The 27,373-nt window shown below is 45.2% G+C and overlaps 1 protein-coding gene and 1 long non-coding RNA gene across 2 annotated transcripts in view; both read right to left on the bottom strand.

Moving 5' to 3' along the window:
* LOC139686388 (zinc finger protein castor homolog 1-like) overlaps positions 1 to 12,977 on the bottom strand; it is a 140,945-nt gene extending 127,968 nt beyond the window's left edge. Inside the window, exon 1 of the mRNA XM_071583581.1 lies at positions 12,347 to 12,977. Coding sequence (XP_071439682.1) covers positions 12,347 to 12,977 — 631 coding nt within the window. The remainder of the gene's footprint in view (positions 1 to 12,346) is intronic.
* A 470-nt stretch (positions 12,978 to 13,447) lies between these two features.
* The window catches only part of LOC139686302 (uncharacterized), a 186,207-nt gene continuing 172,281 nt past the window's right edge, over positions 13,448 to 27,373 (bottom strand). The window contains exon 5 of the long non-coding RNA XR_011700362.1: positions 13,448 to 13,495. This is a non-coding gene — a long non-coding RNA (uncharacterized lncRNA). The remainder of the gene's footprint in view (positions 13,496 to 27,373) is intronic.

Raw genomic sequence — 27,373 nt, 5'->3', positions numbered from 1 at the left:
AAACACTACACTGAACTGGAAAATGTGAAATATTATTTCCACGCAAAGCCAAAGAAAAGCGCTGTATACCAAATATTGGCACCAGCTTATAAGCGACCGTTTACGACTGCCGTCTGTGGACCGGCCCATTAGTACAACACTTAGGCGCACGAGTTCAGAGGAAAATTACTTCTCTTTAAAAACGGTGGCTCATAAGCAATAGAAATCTAATAAATCGAGCGGTTTACAATAGAGCGCACAGATGCGAAACAGCTAAGTTTAAGAGAAAAGATCGGAAAAATATGCGACAACCAAAATGGCTTGTCAGCACGGCATCATAACGGTAAGTTGAGATTCAGCCGGCCCACATTCGAGGACAATGCAATACACACGCAAAGTCGAAATTATAGAAGAGGAATATGTTCACTCAAGGAGTAGTGGCCTAAATTTCAGCGACCAGATTCAAGATGCCAAGTTCCATTCCACTGTCGTCATTCAAATTCAGAGGAGTTAAAAAAAATCATGAGTCTTCAAAGTAGGAAGAGGATGAAGAATGCGACGCGAGAGAGCGCCGCGAATAATACCTCCACTGGCATCCATCGTCCGCAGTTTACCCAGGAAGCGAATCGGCTGCGGAGGATGGGGAGGTGGGAGACGCGTGGGGGGGGAAGGCAATGGGGAGGGGGGGCAAGGGGGGGGAGGGAGAGAGAGAGAGAGTGGCAGTGAAGTTCGAAATTCCGTTTGTAATTCAGCTCATAAACTCAATAGGCGTTTTTAGCACTTGCCACGATATATCTTTGGAGTTTTTTTATGCTGCGACACGGCTCGACTGATTGGTCGATCGTAAAAGGGCATTCTCTCGCTGCCTGACATCGCACCCGTGACAGCTACGCCCCCCCTCCCCCCGCCGTATCCTCCATCACCCGCCCATCCCTCGCCGCTCCTTCCCCGGTGACGTTTAAAATGGGGCAATCAGCAACTTTGGCCATATCGTCAATCCGCCGCCGCGCTACATCTCTTCCTGAGAAACGCAAAAGATTGAAATGCCGACTTGAAATTCGGGTCAAAATGAAAGTAAAAATCACATTTTAACCAGCCAAAGTTGGGATAATTAGTTGCCAGCAGGTTCACACTTGAAAAAACAAACGATTCCCAGCGTATATAAATTTGATAAGCACGACTGCTTAGCGCTGGTCAGAGTTGTCGTGCGATGATGAATATTTAAGCACGATCCTTCACAGCCGACAATTTCTTCAAGACCCATATGTGAACCGAAAACATGGTCGCCGGCAGAAAGCGACAAGAGAACCATTCCGAATGATTTTTCAAAGGCTTGTGTGCACTTTCTACCACGCGGTGAGGGATCCGCCAGAACGCCCGCATTTCAACTCGAAGCGGAAAGAGCGAACACATCTCATTAAACAAAACACGCCACAAAACGTTGAACCCGTTCATAAGTTATGCTTTCGTATCTCTCTGTGCCACGCAATTGCTCACGTCAACCAATCTCAACACCTCGGTCGACGCCGCACTCTGCCAGCGAATATACACTTTAGAATTCAATGAAACGCCACCAACCATACGGCCCCGAAGGCAAAGGAATTAAAAGAGCCGTGCATATACATCTCTATATGTATATCCCTGGCTGACACCGCATTTCAACATCCGAAATCCAAAACCTTTTCCTTTCAATTAATCATTCGCGGTCGAAATCACGGTTAGGACATTGACAAAGCGAGTACACAAGCGCTCGCACGGACACATTTTTTGCGCGGCTTGGAATGAGATCAACGGCCGTGTGCTCCAGAACATCTCCTCCCCCGTCACTCCTCCCCCTCCTCGCCGGTGATACTCTCTCCATGTGAGGGCAACGCCTCTCCCCCTTGCTCCCCGTGCAGCCGACTAGACTCCGACTGCGACTAGACAAGGAAGAAGGGAGGAGGATAACGAGATGTCTACGGAGAGAACTTGAAAGTTGGGAGGATAGGGAGTGGGGGGGGGGAGAGGAGTGCGGAGATAAGGAAAGGAAATTCGCTCGCGAAAAGGTAAAAGGGCGGCAAGGGCGCGAGGAGGGACCCGCGGCACCAATGAAGGATTAGGATGATGAAGTACAAGCAGCAGTGGGAAGAGCAAGCAAAGAGGCTAGTAGCAAGTCAAAATGCTTCCTCCGTAGATGCACAGTGAATGATAAATTAATCTGAATTTCCTCTCGTCACATACCATTGATCTCAGCGGTTCCACATGAAAATGTGCTAAGGAGCGTCAGGCTGACATTTCATTTTGTTCGGGAAAAATTGACATGCTTTCTTCATATTCCCACAGATTATGAAGACTAAATTTAGAAAAGGGCAAGCGTTCAAAGAAATGGGGAAATTTTCTTTGTTGCCCTTAGAAGAGGCTGCTTGGTAAGGTTTTATTTCTGTGCAAGTACTGAGCACTAACCAATCAAGTTTAGCGGGTAAATAATACTTAAGGATTGTGGAATCTAAAATCGTTTAAATCATTGGAAACGCACCATATAGACGACCATGGACTCGACGGATGAAGATGACACTCACAAGTGATCAGGGAAGTCATCACGAAGCTGTGATGTAATCTGTATACTTCACAATTTCAAGATGCGAAGTATTCTTAAAGTATAATAACGTTGTCATGGCCATGTCATATTCTTTACTTTGCACTTTCAAATTCTATTCTAATTTTCACATAACCTTTTTGATATGGAATAGTTTACAAAACACACAGAAAAGCATACATCAGATTTTAAATTGGTCTGATATCTAATGCAATGTCTTCAACAAAATCTTTTCCAAATATCCTATCATTCACCATACTTGCAGGAAAAATGAGCTCTGTAAACATATGCATGTGTCATTAACGCTGTCATTTTATGAATAGGTAACTATTCATCGCCATTTTTCGTGGTTAAAACGAATGACGACCGGGGAATATCTATGAGTTCTCGGGAATATTTCCTATGCGGGATCCTAACAAAAGATTTTGAGGAACCCTAACCAGCTCAACTTCTCTTAGCTTCCCATTCCTCCCTTAGAATGAATTCCCAATTCACTTATAACCGATTAACATTGCACCCAGCAAAGGGAATCGTTTAAAACCGAGTAATAAACATTCCGAGACACGGATTTTCTACTAACTACTCCGATTACAAAGAGTGTCACTCCGCGGTACCGAAGCGTCAACGCCATTCAGTTACGAATGCATAGGTCTCACTCTCAGTGGCGTGGAAAGCTTGGTCTCTCTAAAGGTAAATCTGAAGCCAATTAGAGCAAAGCAGGAGGAGAGAGTAATGCAAGGGGCGCGAAGAGGGAAAGAGTACGTGATGAGAAGAGGAATCGATCCAGCGAAAATGACTAAGGGAAAAGGGCGGAGGGGGAAGTAGGTGAGAGGGGTGCAGGGTGGAAGCACTTCCGGGGAGGTAGAGGAGGCAAATACTAGGGGGTTGAACTCGGGTTTTCAAAGCTACCCTCTGTCCCCGGTGCGGTGTTTTAGATAGCACCCGTCTCTCCCCTCTCTCTTCTGTCCGATGGGTACCTGAACGCGAAACACCTAATGGTGCCCGTGGATTGAGGCAAAGGGGGGAGCGGCAGACGGGATTGGGAGGGGGGTACCATCCAAATCCGGGTTTAGGAAACCCGCAGGACTTTATGATAACCCGGTTTTCCACCACCTGGTTCCAACTCAAAAGCACTAGTATTGGCTTCAAGTGCAAAGAACAGCCATTCGCAAAGTCCAAATTAATAACGTACAACAGGCACGAGAATTAGGTTGGTGGATCACACAACTATGAGTTGAATATGACAATAATAAATATAAACTAAGATTGAAAACATAAAAACTGACATAAAACCCAATTGTCAATTAAATGTAAGAATATAAAAATTCTCAATTGATTGTATAAAAACACGAGATGAATAAAAATAACGATATTTGGACCTCAGACGTAGTTAGGCATTTTCCCAAAGACGCAAAACTAATCCGTTCCCTTCGCTGACATTGCTGATAAATTTATAAAGTTAGCTTTTCAAGTTTATTTCTTAAGTTTTCGCGATTTTTAAAATATCACATAGTAGACCTAGAGGAGGGCTATTAGGATTCCAAATCTTAATAATCTATACTGGCTGAACAGTGCAATGACGGCTATTTGCTCATGACGCCCAGATTAATGCAAAAATCAAAGCTCCCTGCCAGTATTCTCATCCGCCGACTTCTACCAGAGTACTGCTAACTCGACCGAACCGCGAGTCTAGTTACACGCTTAGGCAATAGTCGATAGTCATAATTCTCAGCATAATCAAATTTCCACAACACTGCCACTCTAAATGAGGATGGGAGGCTGAGGTCACGATGCTGCTGGCGTCAAAAAATACAACATATCTAATAACCTACCAAAGAGATAATAACAATGAACAAATTCTAGTGCCTTGTTTTTAATATACCCTTATAACTCCCCGTGAATATGCATACGCACTCCTCATTGTTAAATGCACCACATGATCCCGTAACAGGGTTTAACATATGTAAGAAGGCATTCCATTTACGTGAGTTAAGTTCGTAAGCATCAATGCAAAGATATTCTGCACGACATTTCCTATCACCCGGTTATCTTTTCTTCCAGTATACCAAACCAAGATTTGACAATAGTTTATGCTAAAATGTATATTACCATACTTCACTAAATTTTCACTCAGCTTGTTTGAAGCTGAGAGTACCCAGAGGCGTCCCATGGAATCGAACCCGTGTCCTCTATTCAGTAACCCAGCGCTCCACCCACTGAAATACCACGTTCCTAAAAGCTGATATGCCGTATAAAAAACTAAATTTATTTGTCAAGCATTCTAGAGTCTAATAGATACTGTAAGTCTTAAGATACTTCCCTACTGTAATGCTAAAATAATATTTCTTGTGGAAATAATATTACGCCTGCTGTTAAGTGTCCCATTATGTTTGAGCAGCAGTACAGCACAAGGATTTCAAATACTATATCCAAAACTGATAAAAGACGTTAAGACTACTACACTAGTCGTGGAATTCGCACGAAAAGGAGCCATGAGATATGTGGAAACCGTGAAATGTAGGTAAGACGAAGGGGTTGGGGGACAGAAAGGCAGGGATGAGGAGAAGTCCAAGGGAGAAAGAAAGAAATGGGGTGGGTGATAGGGGAGACGAGGGTCCGGGAGAAGAGAAAGAGGGGTGGTGAGAGTTAAGTCTTTTGCGGTCTCCTCGGAGGGCAAGCGGAATCCTTCTCCCAGACGTCTAAGCGAGTGACCGACGGAGCGCGAGAGCGACATTCAAAAGCACGCTTCGATGGCTGCCGGATGAAACACCAACGCGAGGAGACATTGAACAAAAGCCGTGGGGAGGGGGGGAGAGGGGAAGGGGGAGCGAGGGTCGAAACTCGCCGAATTGTCGAGAGAGCGCTCAGACGGCTTTTGTGCAGATCCCTTCATGCGAGATTCTTCAGTTCTCGGATCCGCGAAAAATCAGTAAAAATCATACCCCAGGATTCTTTTCGCTTGCTTGCTCCTTCCTGCTCATGGTCGAACAATGCGTGATTGCATTAGACATTCCCCAACAATGTTCCCGGGTAATTTTTAATTTATTAATCGTGAAGCGTTTTTATTTTTGAAAATTGACACATTTATGAGAAGCATGATTGATATGTGGGTCTGCATTATCCATCAGCAACAATTTGGCCTTCCCCAGCGCTTGTTTTTCATGTTTTACTCTACTTTACTTTACCTTTTGCATCCCATGTTTTACAAAAAATAGGAATGTATTCTGATAAAGGAGTCATTTATTTATGAAATTAATTGCATGGCTGTAAAATCCACGATCACACGTATGCTGTATTTTGGATGACGCTAACAAAATAAAAAGTGAATTCAAAAGCTCTAAAATTGTCCTTTTAAAACCATGGATCGACATCGCACTAGGAAGTAAGTTCTAGAGCGTTAAGATGATCAGCTGCCTTTGAATTCTTTCTTCAAATTTGACAGCATTTAAAATTTCCGCCGACGGGTACCACTATGTAATACACACTCAAATGAAAAATCGCGCAATAAGAAGTAGGTATTTTTGGCACATTCTCGTACACTAACCCACAGCCTTCAATTGAAGTCTTGCGTGAAAGCTCTATATCTTCAATTACCCTTTCCTTAGAAAACTTGTTAGTAAGAATTGTTAGAAGTTGTTGTCGTAGAAGAATTGTTAATTGTACATCCATTATCTTCTCAAATAAACGAGCACAGAGAATTGAGGAAAAATGGCAAAGAAAGGATAAAAAGGCAAGAAGAAGGCTCTGAACGTCAATATTTGAGGATGTGTTAAAGATTGCTTGCTCTGTTATAACTGTTTCCTCGTTTGAAAGAGCCGTCCAATACAGGAAGAAAAACAGAGTGGGGGGAAAGGGGATGGCTAACGGCCGTAGAAAGTGTGGGCGAATGGGGTTGAGGCGATGGATGAAGAAGAGCGTCGGAAACGGGTTATATAGCAGTGATGCTATCCGATCAATAGATCTCCGCTCATAAAATAGATCAGCGAGCAAATTTTAAATCATAAAAATTATCAGCGTTCCGGGCTGCATATAATTTTATCAACTATAAGGTATGCTACAAGATCTTTTTCTGTCCAAATAATGTTAACTCCTTTTACTTACAGAGTTTTAATGTACGCGCAGTTCGAGCATCTAAGAAACAATATGACTGGACAAAAAATCATATTTAGTATAAAAATAATTTGAAGAAATAAATGGTACTTCAGAAATACATGCATACTAGTAGTAATCGGATAGTTTTATAATATCACGGTATTAACAAAAGACACATGTGTTCACTCCCCATTTAAAAAATCATTTACGTAGGCATGACAAAATATATCTTGTTCTTGGTTTGGTTATTGAGACTAAACTTGAATAGACACATGACGGTGATCACAAGATATTGGATATTTTCCTTGACATTTCAAAGTGTGAAGAATATACAATCGAAGTATAGAAGTGATCTCATGGTTTCCTTCCGCCAACTTTGATTTCAACTGACAAGTATGTTATGGCTCATAGGAAAATTCAACACGAAAACATTCGTCAGCTGCAACCAATTCTTCTACTTCAGTCATGCCGACGAGGATATCTATCCATGGTTGAAAATCCGGAAATAACGACGTCACGAGTCCTTAGAAAACTAAGATTTACCAGACGAGATATACGGGAAATGCACCAATTTTTTTAAGTTTAAAATCATTCGCCTTGACCGTGATGAAATTTACACTTTTAAATTGTTGGATTCTAATTCCAACTAGCGCATGACTCCGTTGAAAGTTACTGTAGGGCTTTTTCCCGCAGCTTCTTCGAATTTGTAAATGACAGCGGTTCGTAACCAAACGATATCCCAGATGGCGTTTACACATTCACGGCCAGCGGTCTTAGATTGATTCTCAGGGTTTATCGGCTCCAATTATAGGCCTCGGGGGAAACAAATCATCAACGGTGACCTCTGAATGATAAATTGAACTGCTGTCGAACATCATAAGTCCGCCTCCAATCCATGAGGCTATTTTTTTAGGTCTTAATAAACTGAAAACCTTCTAATTTCAGCACAAGTGTTAAAACCGTCCATTCCCAATTCAAATTATATGAACTTAAAGTAAGTCAATTTCAAAATAGGCTCCTTTAACAGATCGTCGGGTAATGTCTTTTCATTTTTTTCGGAATCAAACATTACGATACATAAGTTATGCGGGGACGTATCTCTATAAATGGCGCGTATTTTCCTACGGCCGTACATATTTTATTATGGGAGGGCGGGATAAGGCGTTCGCCACACAAGAGTCGATTTTCGCTTTTTGTCCGTCGTGCAGAGAATGAAAGGATCTAAGACCCGAGCTTTAACCGGCTCGGGCGATGGAGATCGTGATCAAATCTGGAATTAATGGCACTGGAAAGGCACCCAGTGAAGTTAGGAGGGCAGAAGGAAGTCGTCTAGGTACGCGTATACGTATAAAGGATGGCGTGTTCTACATTACCTCCACGCCTAAACACATAAACAAGCAGAGGCAATTGGAGAGTTGCGCCGCTGCCGGACATTCAAACGCCCGGGAGTCTCGGGATCAACGGGAGGGATGGTGGAAGGGAAATTTGAAAAATTACAATCGTTTCCGGGACAATTTATTCCACAAATTAAACCAATGGTTTACGACGGAAAATATCTTCCCCATCGGCTCTCCCTCTCTGAGGGTGCTTAGGGGAAGACCTGACTGATGGGTGATAAGAATCTTCCGAACATGAGGAGAAAGAAAGATGAGAGAGCGAGGGATATATTGGAATGGGCCCTAGCATCGCTTCTCATATCCGGGCTCCGGGGGACCCTGCGTCGACCAACTACCCCCCTCCCCCATCCGTACCCCCGGGCCACTCACCTTCCCATTCGCCAACCGTCCCGCCACGGCCCACCTCCCCCTCATCTCCATGACTATTTCCCCTTCCAGACGCCCGATCCCGCCTACGCTCCACTCCCCAGATCCCGGAGAGCTTCAGACTCCCTCGCAGACGGGCACGAGAAGGGCTCGAAATGGAGAGAGGGGCCATGGCTCTCTTATCCATCGCACCTCCCGGTGAAACGCAATCCACGAAAGAGAAGAAAAAACGGACGAGACCGGGGGGACTACTACGACGGGAACCCAAAATCTCCGCCGGATTCCCTTCTCCGCCTTCTTCGGCTCCCCCCGTTCCGACAGCACAACACACACCACATCCCCCCAAGCTGCCTCCATAAAACCCCCGGCTCCGTCCAATCTCTCCGCCCTCCCTCCTCCTCTGCCACCCACTTCACCCTTTCCCGCCCTGCCCCACGCTCCCCCGACAGACACTCCCTCCCTCACCTCCAAGGACGGACGCAGACCGCCATCCTCCTCCCTCATCACTCGTTGTCACAGAGCTGGAGTGGCCGAGGCCCGCGACGGACTGGGGGCCTGAGATGGAGAGAGGAGGGGAGGTGTTTGGAAAAAGGGGAAGGGGTCCGGAGGGAGCGATGGAGTGGGGAGACTCGCATTCCTTCATTTGGTGTTCAAACCGTCCCGAGAGAGAGAGACGAATATCATTTATCATACGTAACAAATGAAAGGCACTCATCGGGGGAGAATAGGGAGGGAGGGGAGAAGAAGTAAGAACGGGAGGTGGATGGGGAAGGGAGGGGAGGGGAATGAACTGAAGAAGCGGTGCTGGAAGGAGAGGCTGTGGCACGTCCAAGTCTCTGATGTGCGCACTCGTAAGGCAGCTTAAAACGAGAAAAAAACAGCAAAGTGCTTCGAAAAACTAGCGTCGTCAGCAGCATAAGGGGATTTATTGAGACTGTGGTATCTCCTCGGGTTAAGGAAAACATAACCACCTCGTGGCGAAATGGAAAGGTAACCGATAATTTGGAATTCTGACTTTAAGTGGCATAGACGAGATTCGGCTGAGGAAGAGGGGATTCAAAAACCAACTGAAGAAATAATAATATTCTAAAAATTTAAATGACCCTCAAATAACATCGAAAACAATGCCAAGAGTCGCCCTGAAAGTTCAAGTTCTCCACTACGGAAAGGAACGATAGAAACTGAAACCTGAAAAGTGGTTCTTATTTATGCCGAAGCAAGTATAAAAAATACAAAAACTAAATCTTTGACATTAAAACTGAATCACACTGTCAGGGTGCTTGCTCAAGTCACAGTCGTTTTTATGACGTACACTGCAGTAGATGGATCAATGTGAGGCCTCTGCAAAATTCATCCAATCAATAGAAGAAACTAGTTCTCTCTCGAATGCGGCCGATCTGAGGGCTGAAAATTTAGTTTATAAAACTTTGACATTTTGAAAACCTGTCCGTCATGCTTACAGCAGCTTTTAAACGCATGTAGACTGAATGTGAATATGCCCTGGGCAATTTGAGAAAAATCAGGTCTACAGGAGGACTATGTTAAATACAGGTATATTATCGTTTTTATGATCATTAAAATTGTTAATTTATGCTATGAGGAGGTGGAGTAGTGCAAGACGAAAAGAGATGACGGATTTTTTTCAGAAAAAAAAGAGATCAGGATGACGTTCTTATGACGAAGATTGAGGGAGATAGGAGGGATGCAAGGAGGGAGAGAGGCGAAGTGGCTGAGGAAGAGGGGACGAAGAGGCAGCGGAGGGAAGGGTGCTTCAGAACGCAATGGGAGGGGGGCGGAGGAGAGGTCATCCGGGTAGGGAATAAAGGAGGAAATAATAAAAGGGATGGGAAATAATGGGAGGGAATATTGGATGAGTGAGGGGGGAAAGCGGAGGGCTTGAAGGATGGAATATGGCCGCGACAATTGAATGATTGAGAACACGGTAAAGATGCCTTAAAGATTTGGGATTGGGTTGATGGAGACTTGGGAGTGGAAGGAGCAGCAGACACGAATCAAAGGGAAGAGAGTGGAGTTTGAGACGGGGCTTGCACTGAGCGCGCGCACGCACGCACACTCGCCGGATGGATGGGAGAAGAAGAAAATAAAGGAGACGCTCCCGCTGTCTCTCACCCTCCCTCCCTCTATACTTCGACGGCAAGGGGCGATTCGATCGGGTAATTCGAAAGCGAGGAAGGGCAACCAGTTGGCTAGGAGGGAGAAAGAGGCGGGGAGGGGGCTGGAGAGAGAAAGACGTGGAAGTGTGATGGCGGGGGCAGAGGGGGGCAAGGGATGTTACAGGGAAGGGCGTGGGGTATGAGGGGGAGGAAGGCTCTGAGATTGGAGGCCCATGGGGAATGAGGAGATAGCGCTGGTCCATTTGTAACAGAGATGACACGGAACAAGATGTGATGGGCTGTTGAAAAAGTGAGTATGGAAACGGGATGCGACATCACGAGCGAAAGAGGAGTGATTGCATGAACTAGATGGTTCTCATACGCACGCTACGAGAATCGCCGACGGAGGGGATTTCAAATTAAAATTAGAAGTCACAGGGGCGTGTATCGAGGGAAATATGCAAACTATTTTTTTGAGGTTTAAATATCTATATTTCTTCCTAAAACGCGCACTTCGTTGTTTCGGTGGTTACTCGAAAACAAGCCTTTCAATCTAAAGTACTCAATTTGAATAAGCCATTGGTATTAAAAATCTCCATATTTAAGCAGGATTATTGCCTCGAAATTAATTTACGATTTCAAAAAGAGGTCAACAGTGGTTGGAGGGCATCCCTTGAACACATCAATATGAAAAACTAACGCCATTTAATGTCTTTAAGGAACTCATCAAGCTTTTCAGGCAGTGGAATAGCAGACGTAATGCTTACTTTTGAATGCCATCCATGACGTTTCTAATACATCTGAAATCATGAGCTAACTAAAACCGGGGCAAGACACAGTGTAATGATTATATTGACATAAATGTATATTTTTTAAGAAAAAAACCTAAAGAGATGAAACCAAACCCCAAATAGTTTCAAGGTCGATTTTGTCCTTGCTCAAGTTTACTTCGGCATTTCATGGGAGATGGATATATAGTAAACGAAGATCGTGGCAAGAAAAGGACGAATAGAAAGAAAATGGCAGAGGTCAAGTGGGGCATTTGAGACTAGCACGAGTTCAGATGGCAAGCGATAGAGGAGGTTCGGCCTCTAAAAATATTATTCCCTCTTGAATTTGAGAATAACGAATGAATGGAATTTTCGAAGGTTGTTTATCTTTTTCTTGAGCGGTAGATTACCACAGATGGGTGGGCGTTGGGAAGGCGAGATGGAAGAAATGGTGGGATGACGGGAGAAAAGAATGACGGTACGTAGGTGGAAAAAAAGAGATGAACAAGACGGAGGAAGGATGACGAGAGACGAATTGGAAGGCTCGGAGAAGGAGGGCAATGATTTTTTTCTCTGCCTTCTTTCTTCCACCTTGTGACTAATGGTGCGGGCTGATCGTATCCAGCGGAAATTACTGAAAAGAGTCAAAAGACTTCGATCTCGTACATAAGATATGCTCCAACGTGGACGCATGAGAATGGTAAAAGGCTATTTCAAATATATCTAATTAAAAATGAATGCAAGAGACTCGTATATAATGAAGAGTCTAAGCTCAAGTTAAAGCCCTTGCAAGAAAATTCATGAAGGGCCAGGTTAATGCTTCGGGACTGAATACCTGCTTTTTCATCAACAAAATTTCTATACTATGAATTAAAACCAACGACCCCCATCAGAGGAAATGCCTAACTGGAGACTTGCGGAAGGAGATTTGAACGCCCAGTGTTCTAAGACAATATCCTCGGAGACTTGAACGCGCGATGAGGTCCCAGACCGTAAGACCAGCGGGTCAGGGCAGAAAACAACTCAGGAGAAAGTTAGTGCAGCGGTACTCACCGGAGGCAAAGCCATGTGTGGCAGCGGCGGCAGCTGCTGCGGCGGCGGCGCTCCTTGAGGCGGAATCCGCACCGTCGCCGAGACCGTAAATGCCCAGAAGCTCCTTCATCGTGCTCTCCGCGTACTCCTTCATGGCCGAGTCCGGGTGCGGCAGTGACCCACGGGATTGGGCATGCGGAGGGAAGCCGAAGCGGTGGAGCGCCTGGGAGAAGGCGGCGAATGCCGCGCTCGACGTAGGCGGTGGGTGCGAGAGGGGCGGCGCCCCGACACCGGGTGCGGGCGAAGAAGAGGCGGACGAGGAGACGCCACCGTCCTCGGCGCCGCCTCCGCCCCCCTCCTCCTGCCCCCCGACCACCCGCACCGGTGGGAATACGCGCTTCCTCCGGCTGGAGCTGGGCCGGCCGGAGGACAAGTCCAGCCCGCCGCCGCCCATGCCCTCGGCCCCGCTTCCGCTGCTACAGCTGCCCCTCCCGCCAGCGCCCTCCTCGTCGTCGTCCTCGTCCTCCTCGTCGAACTCCTCTTCGTCCTCCTCCAGCTCCTCGTCCTCCTCCTCCTCCGCACCGCCCATCTTCCTCATTAGGCTCAGGTCTAAGGGCATCCCCGAAGCACCACTGCCCGCGGAGCAGGCCATCCGGCCGCCGCCCCGGCTTCCCTCCTCGTCTTCCTCCCTCTCCTCATCCTCCTCCTCCTCCTCGTCCTCCTCCTCCTCCTCATAGACTATGTTCCTCGGCTTGAAGTTTTTTCTTTTGTTCCGCGTGGGCGCCTGGACAGATATTGCTGTGGTCGCCGCCATTGCAGCCGAAACGCCACCTTGCATCAGGCTCGCGCTCGTGTCCTCGCTCACCGTCAGGTCATCTTCGTCCTCTTCCTCCTCCTCGCACATCTCCTCCTCTTCCTCCTCATCCTCCTCCACTCCCGCCGCCCCTGGCGTGGATCCTGCCGCCGTCACCACAGACTCCTCGGCCGGTGCCGGTCCGCACCGCCCCGCGTCCGCCCCACCCCCCGGGGGCAAACCGCCTCCGCCGCTCGGGGACGCCGTCATGGCTTCGCCCCCTTCTGCTTCCTCCCCCTGTGACGTACTGCCGTCCACCTCCACCTCCGCCCTCCCGTTGTCGTCCGCTGGTCGTGGAATTCCATTCTCCAGCATCCCTGCGCGAGGAAAAAAAAAGTCGGGTGGTAAAATTGCGAATTTCAACTTTCGACACAGGTCCCCGGGACCATAGCAACTGCGAACTGCCGAATATGGAAACTTAATGGGTGCCTGGGTGCGTCCGATGCCGATCAAGGAATTAAATTTATGACAAAAAGTGGACAAACCCCAAAGGAAAGATTTTTTTTCCACCGACGGTCGAAGAAAATTGTTACCGAATAAACATTCACGACCCAAATTAAATTACTACTCGGAATAATTTCTAAAAAAATATCTGAATGGTTGTTTTTGGACCGACTTAATTTAGGCACTTTCTCAATGCCTCCAAAATTTTAAAAAATCAAACTATTAAAAATATACAGAAAATAAAAATGTGTGGTTTTGTAGAATGCGGGAGTGCGTTTGATTCGATTTTTTATTCGCAATCTTAAAATAACTACGTGGTGAAGTATTTCAAATAAATGGATATAAGAATAGGTGGTTGATCTTATTAACTATTGAGTCTCAGATGTAAAAAAATGCACACCTTTACTTTTAAATAATGACGATTAAAATTGAAAACATTAGATATTGAAATAATGATGTTTAAAACATAAGGCTCGCCCTAAATGCAAGAATATGAAAACACGATTAACAAACCGACAGGAATTAATAAGGCAACCAAAATAGCAACCCACGGCAGAAATAGTCACAGTAAAATATAAAAACCACTACAGAGTTGGATGTCTTTTTTTTTAATTTTTCGTCGAGAGAAAAACCTTCAAACACCACCACTTTAGCCACATGCGGAGAAAGCGCGTTCCTCCGACTTTGGGGTCCGTCGACCAAGAGCCGAGGGGCGAAGGGATTCACGCCGAGCTAACGACTGCGTCTGAGAGAACAAGGGGCAGCCTCTTCCGCTTCCTTCCCATCCTCCGCCGTGCCCGTCACCCCATCCAGCACCCGACGGCAAGGCGAGAGCGCCAAGGGAACGCGAAGACCACACACGCCCACGCGTGCGCACACACAAATAGGCGCACGCGCACACACACACACGGATGCAGGCACACTCGAATGTTCGACCGATGCCCAATTCGCGGGGATGCACTGGACGGCGCCGGCCTCCGCTTCGACACTCCGCGCCGACCGCAATTGGGACAACACGGGCGAAACGCGTGAAATGAGATATTTCCCGCGTTCCTCCCTCCTCGGCTGCCTTACTTCCTTCTGGGGCAGCTGCCGCCAAAGGGCGAAAGCGACTCGTCCCCACGTGCGTATCTAGGGTTCCGGGTTCGAAACCGGAGTCCGCCCGGGGATCTCCACGGCCGAACGCAAAAGTGCACACACAAGGACGAGATCTCCTGCTTTGCAACGACCACCGACCACTGCCTCCTTCGGGATTTTAAGCTTTTTTCCGACTTCTCCTCATTCGGGAAAGACCCGCGAAAGAATGACGGAAAGAGCGAGAGGGGGATTAAGCAACAGTGAAGCTGGGAACTGGGGGTTTCGTGGTGGGGGGGCACAGGAGTGGAGGAAGGGGGGATTCTCTTAATGGTTCATGGAGAGGGAATTTTTAAGAAAAAGGGTGTGGCCGGTCGCGAGAGTGGAAAGGGGTGCCGGTGCAATGCAGAAGTGGGGGGGAGGGTTGGTGGAAAAAAATAACCCCGAAAGAAAGGTGGATTTGGGTGGAGGGAGTAGTGCGCAGGAGGGAGGGACGCAAACCCTGATCGGGGGCCGGAGGGGGATGGGTGGGGCCGACCGGTGTGGAAAGGGGTGGCCCATTGGGAGGTGCCTTGAAAAAAGCAGCCCGGAAGGTCGGGGGATGGGGTGAGACGGTGGGAATCCGACGCATTCGGGGGACATCCTCCCCTCTGCCCGCTCCCCCCCGAACACCCCGATACGCTAAAAACGCACACACACACCGCCACCCTTTGCACACGATCTCCTCTCCCGAAGCAACCCCTTTCTCCCCACCCCGTTTAAAAAAAAGCTAGGCACGGCCCCACCTTCCTTCCCCCTTCGCCCCCCTGCCACACCCCCTTCCCGGAAAGAGAGGGAGCCTACCCGGACCGCACCACTGTTGAAAAAAAACGCATCGTGCAAGAGGAGACCCTCTTTCTTCCCCCTCCCGCTGCCACCGTGCTTGAGGGGTGGGAACCTCCCTTCCCCTGTCTATCTCTTTCCCCCTGAGCTTCTACCTGCGGAGGCTGGAGCCAGCACGGCTGTTCCCATGAGCTGGAGATTCGAGCACATTTTGGAGAGGATTTGAGAGAGAGAGGGCTTGCTCACTCACCCCTCGCCTCGCTCTCCCATTCGAAGCTTCCCCGCGCCTCCTCGAAAGACCCCCGCGCCGCCTTATCTTACTTTCCTTCCTTCCTTTCTCCCTCCTTCTCTTTCCTCCTTCCTTCACTCCGCCACGATCGCCATCTCCGCCCGCTGCCTCTTTCATTTAGATGAAAGGGGTTTTCTTAGCAACCACGTGTTGCTCAGCGACGCCCCATAACAATGCCCGGAAGCAAAGATCTCCTTCGGAAAAAAGGGATCCTTATATAATGCCATTTATTATACATGCAGCCGCTTCCTCTCCTGGTACCATTTTCGGGGAATCTAACGGGCATCGATTGTTTTTTCTCACAATCATAAAAGCTTTGGCCTCGTTCAACGTTATTCCTCCCACGAGGGTATCACTACAATATGACAGAAATTTTGGTTTAAACGAAACGAGAATACGTGAAGTCATCGTAATATGGCAGAAACATTTTCTAAGCCCTGTAAATATTTTCCATTTTACCATGCACTGATTTAAAAACAAGATTCCTAGATCGCATATCATAATAGAAGTGAATAGGTACACTGGCTTGATGGGATACTCTTCGCAAAATTTATCAGCCTCCATAACATTCCCTTGAATTGTTCTTCCTTCGCTTGGCTCTCAAGTCCGTTCCCTCACATGCTTAACACACTAGCACACCATCGTCTTCTGAAGGAAATGCATCTTACTTCGTACATTTTAGGGCTTGGAAGAGATTTCTAGGGTCTAATGACCAAACGCTGACTTCATAATATTAAAGCAGCAAAGGAGCCGCACCTCAGAGATCCTTCTTTTCATTTTTCCTCGACGAGTAACTGGACGGCAGTTGCGAGAAATTTCAAACCCCCCGACTGGTTTTTTTTCGGTGACAGCCAGAAAAAGCGCATCTTTGCCGCCGAGCAACAAATACATACGGCACACACGTCGCACCTTCTCACCGACATGCGGGCAACCCCCGGCTCCCCCCACTTCCACCACGCCACACCCCCTCCAGCCGTCAGAACCGGGTTCGATCTCCTCCAATCGCCACGATGAAAAGGACGATTGCGAACTCATCGATTTCATCCAGCCGTCCTCGGCGATGATTTATGACCTGCCCAAGGGCTCCCAAGAATCGAAAGGGACGAGGTGTTCGGATGAAAACAAGGCGACAATCTATGCTTCGCAATTGAGTGCACAGGAGATTCCGTTAAGGTTTTCCCAGTGCCTCCGCTTTTCAAACTTTCGTTCCATGTTCGTCGGCGTGGAAACACCAACCTTAATTACTCTGGTGCGAAATAAGTATTTGGGGACACTCCGCGAAATGACATCAGGGCTCTCATTTTTAACGACGCAAATGAAAAATATCTTCCTACGCGAATATAAAAAAATGTAAATCAAGTAAAAATAATTAAATTTGTCAGATATTCATACAAAATTGTTACAAAAAAGGATGATGATATTTCGAATATTCAGCGTGTTGTGCACACAAAATAAGGCTACAGAGAAATGGCTTCATCTTCTTCGACTATGATACAGAAATAGTAGGTAAATCTTATCACAATATATCTGATTAAGATTCGAAGTAATTTCTCCTAACAATGCAAAACAAAATTGTACAAGCATATTCGTTTAAGTTGGCAGCTATCGCTCTAATGTTAGGACATTTCACAGTTACCGAACCCTGATATGCCCTCATGAAGGATACTAATCTTTTTTAGGAAAACACAATCGGGAAATACTTAACATTTATTCTATGTTTAGCTATTATTTCGCTGCTATTAATGTATTAGCTACGATCGAAGGAAAAAGAATGGAAGTCTATTAGCATCGACCTCTTTAAACTGTGAAAAAGAGTCATAATATGCTTATTGTAAAACGACGCTTTTTTCGGTCGGGTGATAAATAACCCTTATATAAATAAAGTGTCGAATGAAAGGCATTGACCACGAAAACTTTACTCACAGTCTTTTTTTTAATTTTCAAGTCTCAATAGCAGTTTTGATACCTTACATGATATATGACATTTTGTATTCGGTTTTCGCCTAATTCTTACGAGTGCGTTAAATATTTGATCCTTGTAACGTGGCAAGGCCCAGGCTCGCTCCTACTCCCAAGATATCCGTTTAAAGCTGGCCTTCTTCCCAGCGAATATGACGTGATTTAGGTAACACGAAAAAATATGGGAAAGAGATAAATTTCAGAAAAATAACGTTAATAATAAATGTATGAATTACATTTGTGTTCACATGCGCTTCATAGAGCATGGGTTATTTTAAACGAATACACAATTATGCTGAGAGCATTTTCAAATGAGTGGTCTTCATTATTTTTGGCCAAAATGCGGAGAACAGACAAAGCGAGAAAGGAAACATGGTATACGAATAGTAGCTTAAAGCCACAAAGATAATTCTACAGAACACGAATTGTCGTCGAAAAAATCAAAATGTAAATGCCTTTGTAAATGGCTGTCATATTTGGGGTTAACTTGTTCAACTTCAAGCTTGGATGTCGTATGAAACATGATGCGACGCTAATTTCTCAAAAAACAGGATGCTGATAATTAAAATTAGGACACCTTATTCATTTACGACACCTTGTTCATTTACTCGACTTGTATCCTTTAAGTGTCCCTCTTCATTAAATTCAGTAATCAGGCTGAAATCATGAAAAAATCGAGGTGACCACTCCCTCATTAGGCGATAGCCGAAAAGAAACAACACGGAAGTAGATGATTCTGTGGAATGAACACTGAACAGTCTCGGAATATGAAAAAAGTACAGCATTCATCGACGAAGGATTAATTGTTACGATATTTGATGACCATTGCAATGAATAATGTTGGCGTGCGAGTGAAACATTAATGCAATTTTTCAACAAGTGGGCATCGAATCGGAACGGTCAACTCTATCAGACGTCCGTCACGAGTCGGGAATAACAGGGGGAAACAAATCGAGGGGCGCACATCCGACGCCTCCATTCATTCCCTCGTCCCTACACAGCCGTCTGCTGCCACTAATCCCTCTGGTCAACCCGAGACCACGGATTCCTTCTTACGTAAGACTCATGCCCTTCCTCGCAACCTCCACCCCCCTCAAAATCACCATTCCCCACTCAAAACCATCTCGCATCCGTCCCGTGATTCCTTCTCAAATCCCTTCACCCCATTCCTCCCTCGGTTGGTTTTCCTCCTCGCACGGCGAATATCTCGACTTCCCGGGTGCCCTCCTCCCCCCGACCAACCCACCCCTCCTCCCGCACCCACACGCAAGCACAGAACACTTCGCCCAGATCCATCCACTCCGCCGCCACACCCAAGACAAGACGGCGACGGTTCGTAGGACGCCCAATTAATTACATCGTATCCAAGCCTTACCCCCGTCGCCCCCTTCCGCCTCCCCGAGGGGTCGACCCCATCTCCATCTTCCCCCCTACTGCCTTATCCTTCCGCAGTTCACCCCACATATCCAATCCCCCCCCCCCCAACACAACACATGCCCTCTCATCCCTCCTCGTGCTCGGCCTCACACACACACCCAGCGGAAGCCTTCAACCCCCCGGCCCCACCTCCCCCTCCGCCGCGCACCCTAAAGACCCGTTTACCTGGAGAGCGCTTAAGACCGTTCCTCGCGCGCGAGCACATATGTATGTACACTGTGGCGTAGGCAAGATGTCTACGGGGGGTGAGTAGGGAGGGGCATTGCCGTTCCTTATATATCAAGACTGTATCGAATTGCCCGGGCGCGCTCCCTACACCCCCATCCCCCGTCTTGTCACACCTCCTTCCCATCTTCATAATCATCGCGGCGAGCGCACTGAGACATGCATGCGAAGGGGGGTGGGGAACTAAAAGGAGAAGAACTGAGACGGATTTCGCTCCTCGATCTCCTTTTGTTTCCAACAAAAGCGGGTGGCGATCTCGATTGCTGCACGGATCTTAAGCACCGGCACGATTCATGTCGCAACCCCCTTCCAGCAAGAAATCCCCTCCCCCCCCACCACTTCTTTACTTCCCTCCACACCGCGATTACGTAAATGCACCGATTTCTTTTGTGGCCGCCCAGCTGGGAGGCGAAAGAAAAAAAAACTTGCCCAATGACATTTTTAAATTACCAACAAAGAAAGATGTAATATAACAGCACGCATCCGTTTCGAAACAGAAGGTGAAAATGATACATTTAAAAAAAAAACATCCCGGGAGAAAAGACAGTCGGATAAAGCTGCTTCTCTTGAGATTCTTCTACACGGATATGTCGTTGAAACTTCTGCATTACTCCCTGAGTCCAACAAACAAGCGTGCGGCCAGTCGTGCAACAATTCGAGATTGATGTCACGGGCGTCGCACCTCGTCCGCTTGACAACGTTCAACGCGGCCCGGCCACGCTAGGTTGCGTGGACGAGAAGTTTGGAGTACCATCGAGAAACACACAAAACGGTGATCAAATTAGTTCTATTTCTGCCGGAGAGAATTATTATCCCACTCCTCGTTTTGTGCAGAATGACCACTGCCGCAATCTGGGAACACAGTCGGATGGAATGGGCATGTGTGTGTATGTATGTGTGTATATGTGTGTGTATGCGTGTCAGTGGAGTCGCTCGGTAACATGTGACTGTAATTTCCAAGGAGGCCGCGCAAAATTTTCAGGCGGGAAAACGTTTCTCACGATTACATATTAAATCTGTTATTGTGAACCAGAAAATTCGTAGCTCATTTACATATTGTATTTAACATCCTCGCAAACAAATACCGAAGGGGAAGGCCGACAACGGGACCACACTTCCTGAACACATCGGAAATACGTACCACTCTTTTATTAAATAAGGAATCTTATACTTGACCCTCCCTTTTGATGACACAATCTCGAAAACACGGATCTACTCCAATACATTTGATGTTGCAAACATAATGTGTGGGAATTGTTTTTTCAACGAAGAATAAATAATAATAATAACACACAAATATATGAATATTTATTAATTTCAATCGTATTATTGGTTTCCTGCAGCCCAACATTTTCCTCTATTCAGAATTAATACGATAATTCCCTCATCCCGAAAGCTTTCCTGTTTCACGTCTTTCTCAATTTGCTCTATACACATACATGTCTTTCGAATTTTCTCACAGGATCTTCCCTTCAGTTATTTTTCTAACACCTCATTTTGCCTCAAGGTGTGTCTAATCCATCTAGTTCTTCCTTGCCGTGGAGTTCGCCATATGTTCCTTACCTATTTTGCTATTTTATACACTTCCCGGTCCCTCGCTTTGTCTGTACATTTAATCTTCAGCATTCTCCTTCAACATAACGTTTCAATGGCTTTCTTCACTGGTCGACGTCTATGGAGCATAGAGTGCCATATTCAAAACACACGTTTTTACAAACTGATTCCTTAATTCCAACCTCAGCTTCTTTGAACATAGTAGTTACCTCTTCTTCGTGAACGCCTTCTTGGTTTGATGTCGGTCCAACTTCTTCCATCTCAAGTAATACTGTTTCCCAGGTTGCCCATGAAGGATTCCACTTGATATAGTTTCACCCCACGAATTGCGATATCAGTCTTCAGTTTCTCTCATCCACGCACAAGGATTACTGTTATCTTCCTCTTGATGCTCAAAGTATATTCCTGAAGTACTTGGTCCATAGCATTCAGAGTTTCGTGTAGGTCCTTTTGAGTATCTGCAACTATGTCGCCAACAAACCATAGAATGTTAATTTCTTCGCCATTAAACTTGACTCCTTTAATGCACAATTCTTGCGCTTCTTTTATTGATTCCACTGAATAAACTAGATATAATTCCATATGCTGAATAGTGCTCGTGAAAGTTTCATCGGAAACCTTGGTTATTATATTGATACTTATGTGTGTGTGTATATGTATATATATATATATGTATATATGTATATATATGTATATATATATATACACATACACGAGGGTCATCCGGAAAGTAGTACCCGTTCGTGCCGCATGAAGTGCTGACGACGCGAGTAGCCGCTGGACGAGGTCAGATAGCTTCAGTGGCTTGTCTGCCTTCTCTGAGCCAAGTTGCGTGACGCTAGCATTGCCTGTGTTGTTTCTGTGATTGTTTACAATGTTTAAAAAAATTGAGAACGCCGCCAGTTGTGAAGTGAGGGCAGTGATTAAATTCCTCAATGCAAGAAACGTTCGCCCATGTGATATTCATCGCCAATTAAAGGAGGTGTATGGAGACAATGTAATGGACGAGTCGTCTGTTCGGCGGTGGTGTCGCAACTTCAACATGGGGAGGGGGAACACACACGACGATGAGCGTTCGGAGAGACCGTCTGTCATTACAGACCAACTGGTGAGCTCAGTTGACGAATTCGTGAGGAACGATCGGCGCGTCACAATTGATGACATCTGTGAGCATTTTCCCAATGTTTCTCGAACAATTGTTCATGAAATTGTTAAACACCATCTGCATTATGCAAAAATTTGTGCAAGATGGGTCCCTCGCGTATCTCAATGAGCTGGCGGCGAAGGACTATGCAGCAGGAATACAGAAACTTGTCACACGTTATGACAAATGCCTTAATTTGCTTGGAGATTATGTTGAGAAGTAGTTTAAAGTATCCTCTTTCAAATAAAATTTTTTATGTTTGTTAATATTTACTTTTGTGTCTTTATTTCACGAACGGGTACTACTTTCCGGATGACCCTCGTGTATATATATATATATGTATATATATATACATATACATATATACATATATACATATATATACATATATACATATATATATATATATATAATATATATATATATATATATATATACATGTGGGTCGCGGTAGTCCAGTGGGTATAGCGTTGGACTGCTGACCGGAGGGAGGTTCGATTGCCGGGCAAGACACTCTGGGCACCTGCAGCTGCACCCAAGCTTAAGTGATTTTTCGGGTACCAGGTCTTCCTGGGAAACCATAACCGGCACAGGGAAAGGAACTGGCCCCCCTACCCTGATGTGTGAATTTTCACACGCCTTATAGGGCTTAGTACTGGGTGAACTCTACCATCACCTACCAAACCGACCTTCGGGTTGATTACTGTGTTTTAGGTTCATATATATATATATATATATATATATATATATATATATATATATATATATATATATATAATACAGCTATAAAATAAATTTTTAATAAAATTTTCATTTACATACGAGTTGATTTTATATCCATAATAATTATTTTAGTAACACATTCGTAATTCGCTAAATTATAAATCTGGCAGTTCGCTACATAACATTGGATGGTAATATTTAACTACAATTAACCATAAGGTCTGTTTGATAAGTGATGGTAGATACCACCCGATACACACAACGAATATATAAAAATACATTATTGCGCATATAGCAGTCTAAAAATTAGAAATAAACAGTATAAATTACGCGATCATGAAAAATATTAAGGTGAGTTACAAATTTGAATAACAGAGTCACCTACAGAAAGATCTAATTTTAATGCATTTCAAGAAACAAAAAAAAACGATGGGAACGCTTCAATAAACGTGTTTTATATGTAATGAAAGTTTTTCATTCCAATTTTCAGCACGGCAAAATATTTCTCAATAACCCAAAAGTCATCAGGAGGTTGTTTGACGGGACCTACTCACAAATGAATACCAGAGTCCTACGGGGTGTGAAAATTGCGTGTTCACGAAAAGAGCACAAAAACCGGTCACCTTTTCGCCTGCTGTTAGCTCGACAGTTATAAAATCCAAAATATTACAACCTTTGTTTAGTTGGATGATGTCTAGAGGCCACTCAGGATCATTTATTTGAACCTAGAACCTTCCTGTTGACAGCCGTGAATCTCTCTAACCCATTAGACTACCACACCTCCAGGCGGTACTTTATGCCCACGCATATAGCCTAACTCGTAATTCCTTGGCTAGTCTCTTTAATTGCAGTGGCAGAGAATCAATAAATCTCGAGTTTCCAGCGTTATCCATTACATACACATTAATCGGTATTCTTTCTTATATAGATATGACTTTCTGAGACGTCAAGCAGAATAATTGTTAATTATCCAAAAATAATAAGCATGCTCGGGACTATTGACTCTGGGCGTGACAACCGATGCGCTAAAAACTGAGCTGTTAATTGAACTGGTGCGGAAAAAGTGTCAGGGGCTTCAAATAAAACCTATGAAATAACTCCATGATTATTTTCTTGCTATGAATATTTTAAGCCATGACCGTGGAAAGGGTAAAATTCCCACAGCGGGTATATAAATGATATGCTTGCGAATGAAAGGAACATTCCCACAGAAATTTCCATTTGCATACCCATCTCACGATTTTATCATTGGAATGAATAACAAAATAAGAAAAAATCAGCCACGAGGAGGGGAAGGGCGTAAGAATCAAAAGTCAACTGAACCAACGGATAAAAATAATTATCCTTATTTCATAACGGTAATAGAAATATTTTTGATCAGCGTGCTGTCAACAAACTGATAAAAATACTATATTTTTTATGAAATATTTTCTACAGAAACAACATATGCAGGAAAACATACATATTTAGAAACATGCACGCGAGTGTTGATGACGCGGGGGTTTTGGGGCGTGACAATATAAAATATTTTAAGGCAGGAAAAAAATGACTTTCTTGATACATACTTTGGAGGGGCAATCACCTCGTACCTCAGAAAGACGACGTCTCACTCAAATATAAAAAAAACAAGGAAACATCTGCACAATTTTCTCCCTCCAAGAGATTCACTTAACTTAATAATACTAGGCCAATCCTTTTTTTATGCACGAATCACTTTATGTTCATATTTTGGGGGAAAAAACCCCGAGGTAAGGGAAAAATTTATCGACGTTAGCACTCGCTTACGTAATCCTAACGACATCTGACCTTTTCCCATTCCGAAACTTGGGTGCTCAGTCGCAACACTTTTACGTCGAGACGAGGAAGGGAAAGAAGCAAAGAGGGGGTGGGAGAGAGGAAGAGGGGAGGGCGAGGAGGCTCGGGGGCGGCGGGATATAAATGATAAAGGGGAGGTCGGGCGGGAGGTTCGCAGAGAAAGGGGGGACGGGTTGGGAGGTGGGGATGGGGGTTGAACGAAAACGACGCCGGCGTCGGTGGCGATTGTCGGCTCGTGCGAAAATAAACGACTAGCGGCACGCGAGCCGGAGAGATACACACGACGGGGGCGTGATTCACGGTTATGCACGGGGTGAATGGGGAGGAAGGTGATGTGGGGGGGGGGCAGGGAGAGAGGCCCGCCGGTTCGCTTCTTATTTTTGAGCGAGGGGGGTGCAACGGGAAGGTTCTACGTGGGGGGCGGGAAATAATTGGGGTGTCGTGCAATATTGCGATGCAACGAGCAGTAAGATATACGATGTCCACCCGATATCCCACCACGATGTAAATCTGGAAATTTCACGTTTTTAAACATCGATCCTCAATAAAAACTGAATAGCTTTTCGAAGAATCCATGCATGCCCACAGAGATCGAACGCGCTAAAACCATCGGAAATGTCGTTTCTTTCAGTCTCGCATATTTATTCGCCCAAACGGAGACGAAGAAAGAAAATTGACCACCAACCTTATCAAGAATATGCCAGGGTTGAGATTGTTAAACAAATCACTCCGTTACGTATCGTTGGGTACGGAAGAATAAAAGAAATTTAGAGTTTCAATCGCGGGGAAACGCCGATGAAGGAATAAAGGACACAAAGTAAATCCAATGCGGAAAAGTTGATAAGAAAAGAGTGCTTAAAGAGAGGCTCACGAGGTGGTGGTGGGTGTGTTTGTAAATGTTTGAGTGGTGCACATTAGGGTGATGGGAGACATGGGCCGCGAATTAAGGGGCGGCCCGAGGTTGGAATCCCTGTGAGACTCTGACCAAGTTTGGACCCTTGACTTCAATGAATGAAATCTGCATGTATGCGCCCACCGACGTCGACCGGTGACTATGACCCTCGTATTCGCGGCACGCGATGGACGAAACGAAAGGGGAGTGTGGCGGGAGGTTTCTCGACGGGACAGAGAACGGAGAATCCGAAAATACTGTGCCAATCAGAGCCCCTCTTCAGGAATAACGATTTCAAAAGTCACTATTTACGGATGCTTCAAGACTTTTGACACTTCATAGGAAAGGAACACGGATATCATTCAATATTCGATACATGACTTTCATAATAAATATCAATGAGCTCTTGACGAATTTCCACATTTCAATTTTTCATCTTCGATACTAACTATAGTTGTTAAAATATTTTTTGTTTACTCATTTGAAAACGGAAAACTCTCCCTCGCCAAGTTTTACTAAGATACAGATAGCAGTAAACTAATACATTTCATTTAAAAAACGTGAGCGAGTTACAGCTCACTTATGTTTACACGTCGTGTTTATTAATGGGACGATATGCATGGGACGACATTGCGCGATATTCATTAACAGCTAGTAATGCTGTAGAAGAAAATAATGCAATGCCTTACAATTGAGATAGCACAGAGACTCCCAACGATTCCAACATATAACGACTACAGTGCCTTTGCAAAAACACCTAAAACATTTTAAATTATACATAATTAGGGACAAGAAACGAATGATATTTAAAAGAAAATATCTTGAGAGTTCAGATGTCAGATCAGTGGAGAATTTTGGAACCAATTTACGCTTGACTATTAACAAAACCAACAGAATAGTAATTACAATTCGCGTCACGCAATTAGGGAGAAGAATAAAGTGAAGCCGCACATAAAATGTAATACGCAACTTTGTTTATGGTTTGGGTACCATATTGCCGAGTGGCGATAATTCCTGCAATCAATTTTGGGGCCCTGACAATATTACACACATTGGCTCCTCCCTCCTCGACCATAGGATACCTGGCTAGAATCACGGTTCAATTGCGTGGTCATGGGATAAGCCATTACAGAGCCTATGGACACGACTAACCCGACCCGAAGCATGTCGTAGGGGTCGATGTCCCACGACTTCCGGGATTGAACAGAATGGGGGAGTTCACATGAGGGGATGGTAAGCAGGGATTACCTTATTACATACCTTACCTAACAGACCAGCCTATAGCAGCATAGCCTATGCTATCCGCCCGATGGAGACGTCTTGGCTCATTTATGAACCTGTATTAGATATTTATACTTAACATTTCGAAAATCGTACTTCGAAATGGAAAATGGCCAGCGAGTTTAGACACAGAAAGAGAATATGTTGCATACGGGGATAGTTTAGGTCCATATACTATGCCTACTTGATTGCGTGGAAGAAAAGGCATTAAAATTTTGTGGGGATAATTAACATCCGCGAGGGACTATTTATGCTTTGGGAAAAGTGGAAATAAGAGATTTTTTGGATTTATTCGTGGCAATTCTGCGATAGGATTTTGGCTAGAGGATTTCCTCAGATCAGTCTTAGTTCCCATTCCAAAGAAAGGAAGGGTAGCCGTGTATGAGGACTATAGAAAGATAAGTTTATTTCGCACGCAACTAAATTGATACTTGGGATCACCTGTGAGAAGATGGGGATGAGAGCAAATGATAATTCAGGGGAAGATCAATTTGGGCTCAGGAACGGGAGAGGCATTCTCGAGGCCACAGCAGTAA

This window comes from Hetaerina americana, unplaced genomic scaffold (genome assembly GCF_022747635.1).
Source record: "Hetaerina americana unplaced genomic scaffold, ioHetAmer1.1.p SCAF_14, whole genome shotgun sequence".
Classification (NCBI taxonomy): Eukaryota; Metazoa; Arthropoda; class Insecta; order Odonata; family Calopterygidae; genus Hetaerina; species Hetaerina americana.
The sequence above is the reverse complement of the archived record's forward strand: the minus strand, read 5'-3'. Positions and strand labels throughout refer to the sequence as shown.